At 62.3% G+C, this 15013-nt stretch overlaps 1 protein-coding gene across 1 annotated transcript in view; it reads left to right on the top strand.

Annotated features, from left to right (window-relative positions):
* The window catches only part of VAC14 (VAC14 component of PIKFYVE complex), a gene marked incomplete at its 5' end in the record, with an annotated part of 94673 nt that extends 79947 nt beyond the window's left edge, over positions 1-14726 (top strand). The window contains 5 exons of the mRNA XM_079723708.1: positions 4315-4489; positions 5886-6004; positions 7173-7252; positions 9232-9382; positions 14129-14726. Of these exons, the coding sequence (XP_079579834.1) occupies positions 4315-4489; positions 5886-6004; positions 7173-7252; positions 9232-9382; positions 14129-14291 (688 nt within the window). The 3' untranslated portion in view covers positions 14292-14726. The remainder of the gene's footprint in view (positions 1-4314; positions 4490-5885; positions 6005-7172; positions 7253-9231; positions 9383-14128) is intronic.
* Positions 14727-15013: the final 287 nt, after the last annotated feature.

The raw sequence follows: 15013 nt of genomic DNA, 5'->3' as shown, positions 1-15013 counted from the left end.
GAGCCACTGACCTTTCCATCCCCCCTGAACTGCCCCAAGCGGACTCATGGGACACCCTCCGCACGGTGCCCGGCGTGTGCGTACGGCTCCCCGGGAGCTAATACTTTATTATTCCTGCCTCCTGGAAGCTTCATGACCCAGCAGTCTGGAGGCGTCTTCCTTTTCTGCAGACTACAGTGACCTTAGGATGAGACAGCAAAGCCGGGTGAGGTGACAGGTGACCCCCACCGCCACTTCCCCCCACTTCCTGCCCCTGTGGGTCTGCAGGGCTGGAGCCCCCTTCGATGGAGCCCTGTGAGCCGCTGCCGCAGGCCTCCAGGCTCTGTCCAGCGGCCTCCTGGGGCGGGAGAGACAACCCCCCTGAAGCAGGTGTAGCTGCGAACATCCAGAGCACAGCGGGCAGGGCACGAAGGCGAGATGCCGCTTGTGCCCCCGCTGCCGCTCCTCCATGGTCCCTCTTCCCGGCTCCTCCCCGGCCCTCCCCTCCTTTTCCCTCCCCTCCCGTGGTGGTTGAATTAACGGTGCTCAGGGGGAGACCCCTTGGTGTGATGTGTTGTGGCTGACCCTTCAGGCTGTCCTGGTGGCTTGGGCGTCTCCTGAGGTCTCCCTGGACCGGGCAGCCAGGTCCTGGGTGATGGGCTGAAAATGTACCGTCAGGGCAGCTGCTGTCTGCAGACCAGGCTGGCACAGCATGCCGGGGCACGCCCAGGAGCAGCTAAGGGATGTGCTGGAATGGGGCTGAGGAACGTCTCCGGGTCTGTTCATGACACCTTGGGTGGAGACCAGCACAGCTCCTCCGTGCGGTAATGTGCAAAAGTGATTCTTGGTATGAGGGACACGAGGGTCACAGGCAAGGCCCTGCCCTTTGCAGCTCATGTTCTGGTGGGAGAGACAGCAGGGGACCCAGTAAACGAGTCCATCAGCCAGATGACTCAGGTGATGAGAAACGCTTAGAAAGAAACACGACTTCGCTTAGAAAAGGCTGGTGGCAGAGAGGTGCGCATGGGACAGAGGCTTTCCCTGAGGCTGGGGTTGGAGCTGAGATCGCCATGGCTGGAGGGAGCCAGATGTGCGCTGGTCCCTGGGAAGAGCTGCCCAGGCCAGGGCAGAGGTCAGGAACAGAAGAAACGCAGGAGAGGCCTGCACATCGTGGGTAAAGGAGGACTCATAAGAGTTGGGGTTGGTGAGGAACTGACCAGAAAGTGTGAGGGCCTGGAGGCTGTGGTCAGGAGCTGGGTTTATTTAGATCCAGCAGGAAGCCGCTGAGGAGGGCCATGCTCTGATGAGGACTTTTTAAGACACGCCCCAGTTGGTACATGGAGGGTGAATGGTGCGGTGAGAGGAGACACAGGGAGACCAATTAGAAGCTGGCTTGGAATTGACCAGGCAAGAGAGGGCTGACCCTTGGCCCAGGGCAGGGCAGCTGAGACGGGCCAGGAGCCAGGTGTGCCCTGAAGGCAGAGCCCCTGGGCTTGTTGGTACACTGGACAGAGGGGCCCAGAGGATCAAGGAGGACTCCTTGGTTTGGGCTGGAGCGGCTGGGTGGGCAGTGATGCCACTTCCTGAGGCCGCAGGGCACCGATGCCCCCCTGAAGGCTGGGGGACCAGAGTCTAGGGGGAAACCAAGAGGTGTGCTTTGGCCCCGCCGAGTCTGAAGTGCCTGTTGTGCAGCCATGCAGGGCATCCACCAGGCAGGCGGTGTCCATCCAGAGCTCAGTGGGGGCTCAAGAGGCACGTGTGGGAGCCGCTGATGTAGAGATGGCTTTGGGGCTTCCCTGGTGGCGCAGTGGTTGAGAGTCCGCCTGCCGATGCAGGGGACGCGGGTTCGTGCCCTGGTCCGGGAAGATCCCACATGCCGCAGAGCGGCTGGGCCCGTGAGCCATGGCCGCTGAGCCTGTGCGTCCGGAGCCTGTGCTCCACAACGGGAGAGGCCACAACAGTGAGAAGCCCGCGTACCGCAAAAAAAAAAAAAAATAGAGATGGCTTTGAAGATTTCCATGGGACCGGCCATGACCGCCAAGAGGTGCAGACCAGGGAGAGAGCGGAGGAGGAGAGCGCTGTGGTGGCAGGAGTGTTTCCGGAGCGCTCCGCATCCCTGACCCTCTGTAGCTCCCCAGTGTTCCCGGGTTCTTAGGGACACCCGGGGGCCTCGGCGCCCGCCTCTGCTCATCGCCCGCCTCTGCTCATCGCCACCCCCTTGCCTGTCCCTCCGCACCCTCCTCAGCCATCCTCACGTGAGAGCACCACCCCCGCCCTTCAGCTGCTGCAGGTCCCCTCAGGCCTGTGATCCCTGGAGAGGGCTGCCTGGCAGCAGCCTCAGCTGTTGGCCCCTGTCATGGAGACGGCAGCAGCTGCAGGCGACGGGCATTTGTGACCATTTGTCAGAATGCTCCCCGGCCTGCCCTCCTGAAACATTTCTATCCCACAGCCCTGGAGATGGGGTCGTCTCGGGGTGGGAGGACCACGAGGGGACAGGAAGTGCTGCCTAGGCTCTGCTGAAGGGCCAGGCGTCCTCCTGGGGCCCTCGTCCCCCACCCACGGTACCAACAAGGTACCCAACCAGGGGTCCCATTTGCCACATACTGTGCACCCACACGAGTTGCCGCTGGTCTTGATGACTGCCCTCTGAGTAGCCCCCATGGTGCAGGTAGATGTCACCCCCATTCGGAGGTGGAGAAATTGTCACACAGACACACTGGGTCACACAGCTGGGCAGGGGCACCGGGCTCCAGGGCCCGGGCCCCTCCTCCACCCACACCAGGTGAGCGGGGGCCTCCCCCTACCCTCCCTCAACGATGGCAGGGTTTTCCCCACTCCACCCGCCGGCCCCATCCCCCCAACAGCTTTGTTTCCATTTCCCTGGTGGTTTCTTGCCCAAGCCTGCCGGTTCCAGCTGGGCCTAGGCTGGAGACGGCCTGCCTGCTGTTTGCACCTCGTGGTTTGGCCTCTCTGTTACCAAATGCTCTGGGATATTTTGGAGCCGGGTGCGGGGAAGAAGCTTCTCCAGTCTGGCCCCAAGGCGTGGCTGGCGTTTGGAAGGAAACAGGAAGCCAGACCCTGATAACGCCGAGTTTAGTGTGAGTTCAGTGACCTGGGGTGGACATATTTCAGGCTCGTTGGCTCCAAATGGGGCTCATTTTGTCCAGCACCTGAGACCTTGAGGCCTCAGACCCATTGTCCCCACAAGCCTGAGGCCTGGTCTGCGGATGCTTCCCTGGAGCAGAGACCAGGAGGAGATGGGGAAGGGGTGCCATGCTGACACCGGTCCCCAACAGGCAGGGCTCGGGGGCCACACCCCACCCTCCTTACCAACCACTTGCCAGCTCCTTGGTTTGCTCTTCTTAGTTTCAGGAGCCTTGGGATCCTTAAACTCCCAGCAGGAAGGCCTGCTCATCCCCTCAAGGCCAGGCCTCTGTGGGCAAGCGGCAAACTAGGGAGGTCAACGGCTTCCCTGAGGCGTGTCCTTGATACCTGCCTGTCACCGTGGACGTCACCTTGGCCCAGGGACCCTGGGAAAACTGCTTTCCTCCTCCATTCTCTGGGTTCCCTGTTTTCCCTTTTATAAAATGGAGACTCCTTTTCACAAAGCCCGGGCCTTATCCCCCCTCCAAGACTCTTATTAGAGGAGAGATAGTGGGAAGAAGTGGCCCTAAGTAATCCCGTGACCTTGGCCAAGTCACTTGGCCTCCCCACCAGAGTTTCATTATCGGAACAGGGAAGGTGAAACTCAGGGTTGCCTTAGGGTTTGTTCATCGCACGAGCACCTACGGAGCCCCTGCTACGTGCAGGCACCACTCCAGGCGTGGGTGGCACCATTGAACAGCCCAAACAAGCTCCTGACCCAGGGGCTCTCACGGGGGAGGGTGGGGGGACACCATCCATGGATGACCAGAATGCGTATTTGTCACGTGAAGATAATCTCTAGCCAGAAGAGTAAAGCCAGGAAGGGACACAGAGCACCTTGGCACATGGGGAGGCGTTGCTATGCTATGTGGGAGACCAGAAAGGTACCTCAGGGCTCCTGGGGCCACACTGGCAGCCAGAGGCCCCGCTGCTTCTCTCGGGATCCCACTTCCTGGCCTGGGGCGGGCGGGGGGGATAGATGGAGCCCGTGCGGCTCTGGAGTTGCCAAGAGGCGTGGAGCCAGGTCCGCTGTGAGCAGCCCCCTTGGCCCCCCGCAGGCCCCAGAGCCAGGGTCCCACACCAGGCCCAGGAAAGAGCAGGTTTCCTCAGGAGCCGCTGAGGAAGACCGAGGAGAGGGCTCGAGGCTGCGGCCCAGAGGCCTCCAGAGCCTCCACTCGGCCTGTTTTCCAGGCAGCTCTGCCTCCTGCTGAATGCGGAGAACATCTTCCACTCGATGGCGGACATCCTGCTCCGGGAGGAGGACCTCAAGTTCGCCTCGACCATGGTCCACACCCTCAACACCATCCTGCTGACCTCCACTGAGCTCTTCCAGCTGCGAAACCAGCTGAAGGACCTGAAGACCCCGGTACTCCTCGCCCACGGGCTCCAGCCTGGTGTCATCGATGTGCCCATGGGCGCGGCCATGCCAGCCCACCCCTCATCACCCGGAGGTCGGCAGGGAGGAGACGAGAATGTGACCTGAGGTCTCCCTGGTCCGCCGTCAAATAGGGGTCCCCCTGGGCTGGCTGCGTGTAAGTGCCCGCCATGGGACGGAGTCACAGCGGGTTTCCTTGGAGCCACCCGCTCTGGAGGTCTCTGCCCACAGAAGACTCCAGACCCTGCTCCAGGTCCACGTGCCCTCCCTGACACCCCGCCCCCCCACCAGCACTGCCCCCTCGCACACAGGGTAGGTTGGGTTCCAGCCCACCTTGCAGGAGCCGGCAGGGTCGGACCTGCCGGGCCGTGTCACCCAGTCAGGGTCAGGCCTCTGGATTGCAACCCTACTGGGGATCCGGGGTCGTCGTTCTCCTCACCCTCCTCCTTGGCCAGGACCCCGCTCTCCCACAGAGGGACACGTGTGTCTTACAGGATGCCCTGTGTAAGCCGGGGTGTGTCACAGTGCTGCCTGGCCCAGGCTTTCGGTGAGGACCCACCAGGGCTGGTCAGAGAGAGCAGGGAGGCGCTCACCATTCTACCGAACTGCTCTGGGGCACACGGGTCAAAGGCCTCGCTCGGCCCAAAGGAGGGGGGCTGAGCTGCAGAGGGCCCCCGGGGGTAGCCGCCATCCCGGTCGTGCTGGCAGCTCCAGGGGTTTCATCTGGGCTGTGGTCACCACCTTCCCAGCTCAGACCCTGCCTCGGCCCTCTCTCAGGGAGTCTCTAAGACATCCAAGCCTGCGCCTGAGGGCATCTGGGGCTGAGCCACTGGGAATGACCCAGGCCACACCCCTGCCTTCTTCCTGTGGTTCCTTCCAGACATTCGCAGAGGCCTAAAGAATGTTCCTCAGGGCAGGGGCTCTCGAGTGTGGGCTCAGCCCCTGGGCTAGTTCCCGAGTGCAAGGTGGGCTGCAGAGGAGGGAAGAGACGGCATTTGAGGACGGCAGGAGGGCACTGCCTGGGAGAGCCTGGGCCCTGAGGAAGCTTCCTCCCCGCCCCCGCTCCGGTCATACCCCCTCCCAGCCCCACAGGCTCCAGACCACGGGGCTGTGGAGAGGACGATTGCTGTTGTTTGCCGAGGGCAGAAACACCAGCACAAAGGACAGGCGCACTCCCGAGCAGGCCCTCACGGCCGTCACCACGTGGCTCTGTGGGACGGAGAGTAATGACAGGGTCTGAGGAGGAGCTGTCAGCGTTTCCTTTGTGACAGCTCGTTCCCAGCTGGGCTCCGTGGCGCTCTGAGAGGGGCCCTGAGTCTGGGCCGCGCACCCGCGGGGAAGGAGCGGGGGCGCGATGAACTAACTGCTCATACCTCTCCCCCCTCAGGAGAGCCGGAACCTGTTCTGCTGCCTGTACCGCTCCTGGTGCCACAACCCCGTCACCACGGTGTCCCTCTGCTTCCTCACCCAGAACTACCGGCACGCCTACGACCTCATCCAGAAGTTGTATCCCTCACTCACTGTTCTGCCCGCCCAGCCTCTGAGGGACAGGTGGCGGCCGGGCGCTCCCTTCCCCCCCACGTGGTGGCCCGACTGCCATCCCTCTGCCCTGACCCTACGCTCCGCCTCCAGGCCTTGGGACATCAGGACCCGTGAGGGCACAGTGAGGGGTGGATTCCAGTAAACAGGGTCATCTAGGGCCTCGTAGAGGGGAGCTGGCCCTGGAGAAGCTTTGTGAGCTGGGGATCAGGGGTGGGTGCTTACCTAGGTAAGGGTGCCCTCTGCCTGGTGCTGGGGCAGGGTGGGGAGAGAAGGCCCGGGAGCAGGGGTCTGCCGGGCTGCAGCAGGCCGGTAGGTGAGGAGCTCAGGACCTCTGGGGGCCACAGAGCCAGGGCCCGGCAGAGGACACGACAGGGAGAAGCAAGCTGGAGGGGAGGCCTCAGGGAGATGGAGCGCCGCTCAGGGCCTGCCTCAGAGAAAGGCATCCATGGTCGGCTTTTGTTTGAAACACCGTGAAGCAAACCAGCTTCCTCTGTGAATGTCTGGCGTGTGACCCAGATTGGACGGACATTTAGGATGCAGAATTGGTCTCCTTCCCTGATGGGCCAGGAGTTGGGGGGTAAGGAAAGAGGGGCCCTGAGGTGCCTCCACCGAGGGTCAGCTGTGGCCTTGCCTGGCTCCCTCAGGGCGCCCACTCGGCCCTGAGGCCGATTTGCTCCTGTCCGCCACTGGTGTGACCCGAGGACTGCAGGCCCCAGGCTTGCGGCAGCCCTGACCTTGGCCCTGCTGACAGGCATCTACTCAGGCAGGAACAGGGGCCTTTCCTGCCCAGCCCTCCCCCATAGGCTGCAGGGCGGTGATGAGGGCCTTTCAGGGCCTGGAGGGCACAGAGGGGAGAGCTGCCGGAGCAGAGGCGGAGTGCCGCGCAGGGGGACAGCTGTGCCGCTCTTCATTTAGAGGGACAGAGAGGCAGGGGGACAATAGGCTGCTGTCCTTTGTGTCCTGATCCTGCTCAGGTGGAAACACGCTCTGTGCCTGGAAGCCAGGGCCCAGTGGGAGGTGTGCTCTGTGCCGCTGGGTCGAGTCCCTAGGGCCCAGCTCCCCGGCTGCCCCTGCCCCCGGAGAGGCAGGCTGCCCTGGCCAGTGGTCCCACTTCCCTTGACCACCCACCCAGCGGGGACCTGGAGGTCACTGTGGATTTCCTCACGGAGGTAGACAAGCTGGTGCAGCTGATCGAGTGCCCCATCTTCACATGTGAGTGCCCTGCCTCTGGCCTCCGCTGGCCTGGAGGGAGGTGGGAGGGAGCCAAGCTCAGAGAACAGCTCTTGGCTGCCACTGGGGAGGGAGCGAGAATGGTCACCCCAGGGATGCTTCTAGAATGTGAAGAACGTAAGGATGGGGATGATAGGGCTGAGGAGGTACACAGTGCTGGGACACGCGGCATCAGAGTGTGGGTCCTGCCCGTGCGCCTTAAGGCGGGGCTCGACACAGGCCAGCGCTGAGGGCAAAACCCACCTGAAGAATAGTGTCACCTCTGCTGGGGGGAACTGGAGCAGTGCCGTTGGGGGGCGGGTGGAGCTGCCGTCCCAGAGCTGTCCCCGGCCACCCCTCCGAGCACGCTGCCCTCTGCCGTGGCTCTTGGAAGCTGGGGGCATCCTGGGCCCACCCGCAGGTTGCTCCCTTGTGCCCAGGAGCCACGCCCTCGTCCCTCTGTAAAGCAGAGCTGGCGTTTGCCAGGAGCTGCCTGATTGTAACACCCGGGCTGAATGTGCAAAGTGGCAGCTGGCTGGGGCGAGTGCAGCTCCTGGCGCCTCAACACATACAGTGCCCGCTCCCCAAGGCAGGCAAGTCTCTGAATGACGCTCGTGTGCTTACGGCCTGGTAGTGAAGCTGGGAGGCAGCCCTGCCGGTGGCCACCCTCCTGCCGGGCTGGTCACCCAGGCCTCCTGCTGTGGTGGTGCCCCTATCTGCCCAGGCTGCGCCCATCGGCCTTCACCATGGAGCCCAAAGGCAAACCCAGGGGCTGAGGGGCCCCCTCCCATCCAAACAGAAGACGGCTTCTCCAAACAGCCAGCCATCACAGTAACAGATGCCCGGGGGACCCAAGAGCAGGAGGGAGACCCTGTTCCCAGGGCAGTGCATCGAAGCCTGTCCCAAATGGCCCCCTGGCCTGACATTTCACTTCCCCAAAGGCCTCCCAGGGCAGCCTGGCACACGCTCGCCTGGGGGCAGGTCCAGCCTGACCCTAGAGAAGCCACGAACACCTTCTCTCCAGGCCCAGGGCTTTGGTGGGGTGACCACAGCAGACGTCCCCTGGTCCTGCCCAGCACCCATTCCAACCCTAGGTTGCCTAGACCCCGCTGGTAGCTGGCTTGGCCCCATAGCCCAGCTTACCCAGGGCCCAGGACTAGATTCAAAACAGGTCCCTTGCCTCTTCTGGAGTCGCTGGGCCTGGGCAGGACTGCCACCTGGGGCAAGAGGAGGGGCTGCTGTGAGAGGCCCCTGCTTCCTGGCTCACCCTGGCCCCAAGGCCCCCGCCCAGCTGCTGGGGTGACATGGTCTCTCCAGAAGTTTGTGGTTTGTCCTCCACCAAGGATGCCTGCAACTGGGCCTCAGAGAAGGTAGAAACGAGTGATGTTCCTGGAAGGGCTCAGAGGAGAGCCATGTGGGCCTGTTTATCTGGGACGGATGGTGGGCGAGACCCGGGTGTGTCTCCCCGCCGTCTGGTGGGGGAGGCAGGGCTGGTATCTGACATGGATTTCCAAAAGCATCCACCAGACACTCAGGGGCTTGATGTGTGTTTGGTCACACACCAAAGCGTTTTTCCATCCTGCCCTCCCTTAAAGCTGCTCTAATCCAGTCTTTCTCTCCAGCTCACCCTATTTATAGCTCTCTCGTGCTGGCACGTGCAGAGCAGACCCGGGAATCTGTTACGCTACAGGCCCCAAGCCCCCTCATCGCCAGGGAGGCAGTGAGTGTTGGGGGAGGGGACCAGGCCTGGCAGCAGGTTGGGGGTCGCCTGGCTGAGGTGACTGTTGGGAAGATAGGACGGAAGGCAGGCGGGCAGGTCAGAAGAAAGAACGGTGGGATCATGGGGACAGCTAAGACGCTGCAGGAGGAGAGGCAGGCATGTCTGGCTGGGAGGAGCCCCGGCCACCAGGCTGGCCCTTTCCTGGCCAGGCTGCGGTGTCACCCAGAGCAGTGCCTGACCCCTGCCCTCTGCCCTCCCGCAGATCTGCGCCTGCAGCTGCTGGATGTGAAGAACAACCCGTACCTGATCAAGGCCCTGTACGGCCTGCTCATGCTGCTGCCCCAGAGCAGCGCCTTCCAGCTGCTGTCCCACCGGCTCCAGTGCGTGCCCAACCCTGAGCTGCTGCAGACGGGGTGAGTGCCCAGCTCGTGGGGGCGGGGCTCTGTCAGCGAGCAGGGCCAGGGCCGGCCGGGCTGGCGGGGCCTGGCGAGCGGGGAGTTTCAAAGGGGCTACCAGTGCCCGCCCTCAGCTCAGCATCACACCTCCTGTCACTGCGGACACTGTCCGCCCCGCAGCCACTTGCCCGTGGGTTTCCATATCAGAGCACCGGGCTGGGAGATTCTGGAAGCGTCTGTGCGGTGGTAGGTATTCGGAATACCTTCTCCCAGCAGTCAGGGTGGAGTTAAATCAAAAACCCCGAGAGCGTGCTGGCGTGACCCAAACAGAGGCCCCTAGAGAGAATGTCCAGAGGGGAGGAATTCGTGCCCCAGCTCAGCCACTGCGTCCCAGGTGGTACATGGGCAAGAGAGCTACATAGGGTCCCTCCCGGGCCTCAGACAGCCCTCCCTTCCCATCTGTAGCAGAGGCTCAGCCCTTGGCCACTGAGTGACCCTGGCACTGCTAGGACCCTCCCAATCTCCTGACTGGAGTGGGAGGCAAGGGTGCCCCCATGGCTACCCCGCTTGCGACCTGTCCGTGGGAAGCACAGGTCCCAGGCGCTCTGCCGTGGAGAGGCCCAGCATGGCAGCCTCTGGGGAGGAGGGCTGCAGCCCCTCGGGGGCATCCAGGCTCCCACCCTGAACCCACTGCTGGCCCGGTCCCCAGAGCCTGTTGGGTCATGTCTATATTTGGTAACCCTTGGAGGCTTTGCCTCATCCACAGGCATTTGGCATCAGAGATGGAAAATTTCACTTGTCGGGTCGCCATGGAAACAGGCAGAGCCACTGAGAAGATTTACGCTGAATGGAGCGCACCCAGCTTGCATCAGATGCCCTGTGTGTCTAGAATTCCCTCCCAAGCTGTTAGACCCCCTCGGCAGGCCTGGCGCCTCGCCCCCCCGCCAAAGGTCTCGGGCCTTTGCCCTTGCGATGGATGCAGGCAGCCTTGAGATGGGCCTGCCTGGCACTCTGGGCCCCTGACCCGAGCCCCTGTGCCCTCCGTCTCCCAGGGTCTAGGCCACCACCACCCCTCCCACCTGACCTGGTCTCTCCAGGGGCTAGGCGTGGGGCCCCTAATGGGCTGTCAGCCTCAGGCCGCTGGAGGGGCTGGGAGCGCCCAGCAGGTGTGGCCCCCAGGCCAAGGCCCAGCTCCTGCCCACCCTGCCCCTTTCCCCAGACGGCAGCGCTCAGGGGTGGAGGGCTGGTCCCTGTCCCGGCTGCTCGTGGTGCCACCGGCTAATCCTCAGGGGAAGGCATCCAGCGCACTGAGTGTCCCAGGGAAGCGGGAGCAGCCGCAGAGTTAGGTGTGCATTTTATTCCCTTGGCCGGAGCACCTCTGTCTCCTGGGAGTCGGAAAGGCCCTGACGCCACACCTCGCTTTGCTGGCTTAGCCTCTGCTGGCCTTTCCAGTGCCCAACGGGTGCTAGGGTCACCCTGGCAGCCACTTAGGAGGGAAGGTACAGCTGAAAGTGAGAAGGAGGCAGGAACGGCTGCTTCCCTGTGACCTCTGGGCCAGGCCACAGCCCCTGTGCTGCTGAGGGCCAGTCCCTTCTCAGAGCTCTGCCTGCTACATCTCCTCATGTAGGAACATCCTATGGAAAAGGAAGGCAGGCTCAGAGTAGTTGGACTCCTCCCTGTGCTCCCTAAGCCAGAACAGAGCAAGTCTGCAGAGGAAAGCTGGGGAAAATGAGGCTTTCCCCCTGATCTCCCATGGTCAGAGTCAGGAAGTCTTGAGCCAAAGGGCTGAGGCCTCTGGGTCAGTGGATGGTTCACAGGCCTGGACTAGGATCTGGTCTGAGCTCTGCTGCGGATTTGCTCTGTGACCTCAGGCAAGCCCCATGGCCTTTCTGGGCCCTTGGTTTCTTCATCAGTAAGTGAGCATTTGGACTGAATGGATCCTTGAGGTTCCACTCAGTCTTCAAGGCTTTGGGTTCCCAGCCTTTCTTTGCAAGGACCTAGGAAGAGCTGTCATAGAAAAAGGCAGCGGAGCCTTGGGCAAGGAAGGGGCCTCAGGAACAGCTGGGGGCAGGGTCAGGTTGCAGGGTTGGGCACAGAGGGACAGCTCCCGCCCTGGAGAGGGGGCTGAGGACAGTCTCAGCCCCGGAAGAGGCGGGCAGCTGGAAGACAGCGTCAGGTTGCCCGACAGGCCCGTGTGCCGGGAACAGCTGGGGGAGTCTCTGCTCCTTGCCCATCCCCCCCCTTCTGTGCACTCAGGGTGCTGGCAGGGCTAGGGAACCCTGGCCCTCCGCTCGGGCTTCTGGGCCACTCCCCAGGGACCATCTCCTCAGTGAGGCAAGAGGGAGCCTCTGAAGGAGAAGCTGGTGACAGGTGCGTGGGTGCGGTGGTAGGAGAGAGGGCTGGCTTTGGGTTCTGGAACCCCAGCTCTGTGCTGCTGGCTGGGTGTCCCCTAGCCACTCACTGCCTGAGGGTTGCTGTAAACACACAGAGAACATGAAGGCCTGAGCAGCGGCCATGCCGACTGTGACTAGCAGGGAGAGGCCCAGTTTCAATGCTCAGCGGAGTCCCCGAACCCATGGACATACCCCTCCCTGCTACCAAGACTTAAGGCCAGGAAGGGTCTGCCCAAAGGGACGCTGAGTCATGGGGGGGAAGGACTTCTTGCCTCCGTGAGGGATCAGAGAGCAAGGTGCAGCTCACTCCTCCTGAAACCTATCCTCACCTGGCCACATCTGTGCACATCACCCTGGATTTGCCATCCATTGCTGGCATCTCCCTGGCAACCCCTAATCTCAGTTTCCCTCCTCTGGATCTAATGCAGAGAGTGTTGCGGAGAGGAGCATACAGATCCCTGGGTGCCCAGCCTCAGACAACACACTTCAGGATCATCTCTGGCCTGCACATCTCTCCCCCTGTTCCGGCCTACATGGGCTGGGGTAGCATCGGGCCACCCCCTGGAGTTAGGGCTCCAAGCTGCAGGGTGTCCCTCAGCGTCCTCAGGAGCGGGAGTTGCTCTCTTGGGGCAGTAGCACCCGGGCCACAGGTTACTAGGACAGGGATGGCGCTTCCCCATTCCCAGGGGAGTTGAAAGCAGCAGCCAGAGCCCAGAATGCTGCCCGCAGTCTGGCCCCCTAGAGCGAGCCCCACCCAGCTCGTTTTGATCTTTGTTGAATTTGCCTGAGTCCCAGCTCCAGAGGCAGGGCCCTGAGGCCCAAGAAAGAAGCAGCCACGGCCACAATCCAAGGTGTTGTCAGGTGGTGTGCCTTTAACAGGAAGGGAACAGGCTGAGTAGGGGTACAGGGGCCCACTTCCAGGCTCCAGCTGGCATCCCAACCATGGGAAGAGTTCCCAATGCCCCTGGTCCTGGTGGCTTGTCAGAGATGGCTTTCAGGCTCTGACAATTGGTGGGCTGCACCTTACCAGGAGCCAGGCTCGTTGGTGAGGGTTCCATCTGGGTGAAGCACCATTGTGATTCACCCAAATGGAATGAGCTGCTGGGCCCCGGCTGGCCTTACCTCAAAGGGACAGAGTTGTAGCCTCAGTGGGCACCCATTGGGTACCTAGGCTGGGGCTGGGCATCAGGCCAAGTTCTTCACGTCAGGTATTAAGGAATCCTCACCCACCCCATGGGGTGGCTCCTGTGGCAGCAGCCCCTTACAGAGGAGGATACTGAGTTACCTGCCCAAGGTCAAGTGGCTAGGGGGTAGTCGTGTTACAGTTGGGTCCAGGTCTGTCGAGCTCCTGTGCTCAGCTGCTGCCTGGACCTCTCCCGCCATATTGGGGTCTTTTCATGAATTCAAAGGGCCCGAGGATTCTCTGCTTAGCTGATCAGCCCACAGCCTTCATGAGATCCCTTTCCAGGGCCACCAGACCTCAGGGTCTGGAAGCAGACCCTTCCCAGCCCACAAAGATCTGCTTCCAGTGAGGCCAGAATGAGGGAGAAGCAGAGTCTTTTCTTGGGACTCTCTGCTGGGGTGATGATTAGGAATGGGACAGGGGCCCAAGTGGATCTAGTCCCCCGGGGCAAGCTAAACACTGGGCTTGAAGGGGACAGCAGGGCTAATGCATTGCCCAACTATAGGGAGCATCAGGCCCGTGGCAGTTGTGCAGTGCACAAGCTGTGAGGCGGTACAGAGCAACTGCAGAGAGTGCTAGCAAGAGGAGTTCCCGGAGGCATCAGCTGCCCAGTGGGGAGACCAGCTCTCCTTCCGCAGGGACAGAGAGTGACTGCAGGCCTCTGGGCCCCAACACTCAAAGACAGATGTCCTGCCAAGTTGAGGGCCAGTAGACTTCAGCCACCCCTGTGGTCCCCAGCCCTAGTCCTGCCCCAAAGAAAGGGCCAGGCTGCCTCCTCCTCCTTCTCCCTGGACCCTGTTCCAGGCCCCAGCTGGCTTCCTGGCTGGCTCCTAGCCCTGGCTTTCACCCCAAAGGGAGCCACTCATAAACAGGAAATGCTTCCCGATGTGATGCCTGCTCTGGGCACCGTTGCCAGCCCACAGGCTGAAGGCCCTATCCAAGCAGCAGTGTTGACTGGTCCCACCAACTGTGGGGGAGGGGATGCTCATAGGGCTCCCTGCTCTTTGGGGCTGACTGCTGGGGAAGGGTTGTTGGGCCTCAGGTGGACAGACTCCCCGAGGTCGAGCTCCCCCAGGCTGTGGCCCTGCCCCGACCCCACTGCCCTGCTGTGGCTGATGCTTACCCGCTCCAGCAGCCCCATCATGTGCTGAGACACTGACGCTGAGCCCTTCCGCTCCCTTTCCCCAGAGACGGTCTGAAGGCAGCCCCCAAGTCACAGAAAGCAGACTCCCCGAGCATCGACTACGCCGAGCTGCTGCAGCACTTTGAAAGGGTCCAGAAGAAGCACCTGGAAGTGAGGCACCAGCGGAGTGTGCGTGGGGATCACCTGGACCGGAGGGTTGTCCTCTGATAGGCCTGGCCTGGAGAAGGGCCCAAGGAGTGGTCCCATGGAGCACTTGGGGTCTTCAGGCCCCCTCCCCACAGAGCCCGAGGACCTGCCTCAGGGGCAGGGCTGGGCCTGGCCACCAGCGCAGGGCAGGGTAGGGGGCTGGAAGCTCTGTCCACCCAAGCTCCTCTCACAGGCCCTCCAGCGCAGTCAGCTGCACTCTGGCATTCAGACAGAGCTGGCTTCCTGCCAGGGTGAGGCCGCAGCCTCAGACGCCCCCATTTTCTGGAATCGGGTTCTTTCTAATGCCCTCTTGTAAAAGAGCTTGACCTCCCCAGCGCACCAGAGCTCTGGCCTCCTGTGGATGTGTGTGTACATATGTGTATACACATCTGTGCACATAGGGACCAGCACAGAGGTCCATATGAATGCGCACCCTCTGCCCCAATAAAGAAACGCAACCCGTGCCTGGCCTGCTCCTTCCCACTGATGCCTGCCCCCGCCTGATGCTGCAGTTGCCCCAGGACCTTGCTGCCTGTCCTAGAGATTTGTTCTCATGGTGGTCCCAGGAGTGCTGGCTCTGCCAGGAGAGGCTGGTCGCTCTCTGCACACTCACCTGACTGGGGTGTGGGCCCTGGGCCCAGCCCTCACCTCTATAGAACCAGCCCCTTCTTCCTGGAGAGCACCAAGCACTGGCCTGGCCCCCTGAACCCTGCCTTCTCAGGCACCTAATCTGACTTTTCCAT

Source organism: Hyperoodon ampullatus (genome assembly GCF_949752795.1).
Source record: "Hyperoodon ampullatus genome assembly, chromosome: 18".
Lineage (NCBI taxonomy): Eukaryota > Metazoa > Chordata > Mammalia > Artiodactyla > Ziphiidae > Hyperoodon > Hyperoodon ampullatus.
This window is presented reverse-complemented; position numbering and strand designations above follow the sequence as displayed.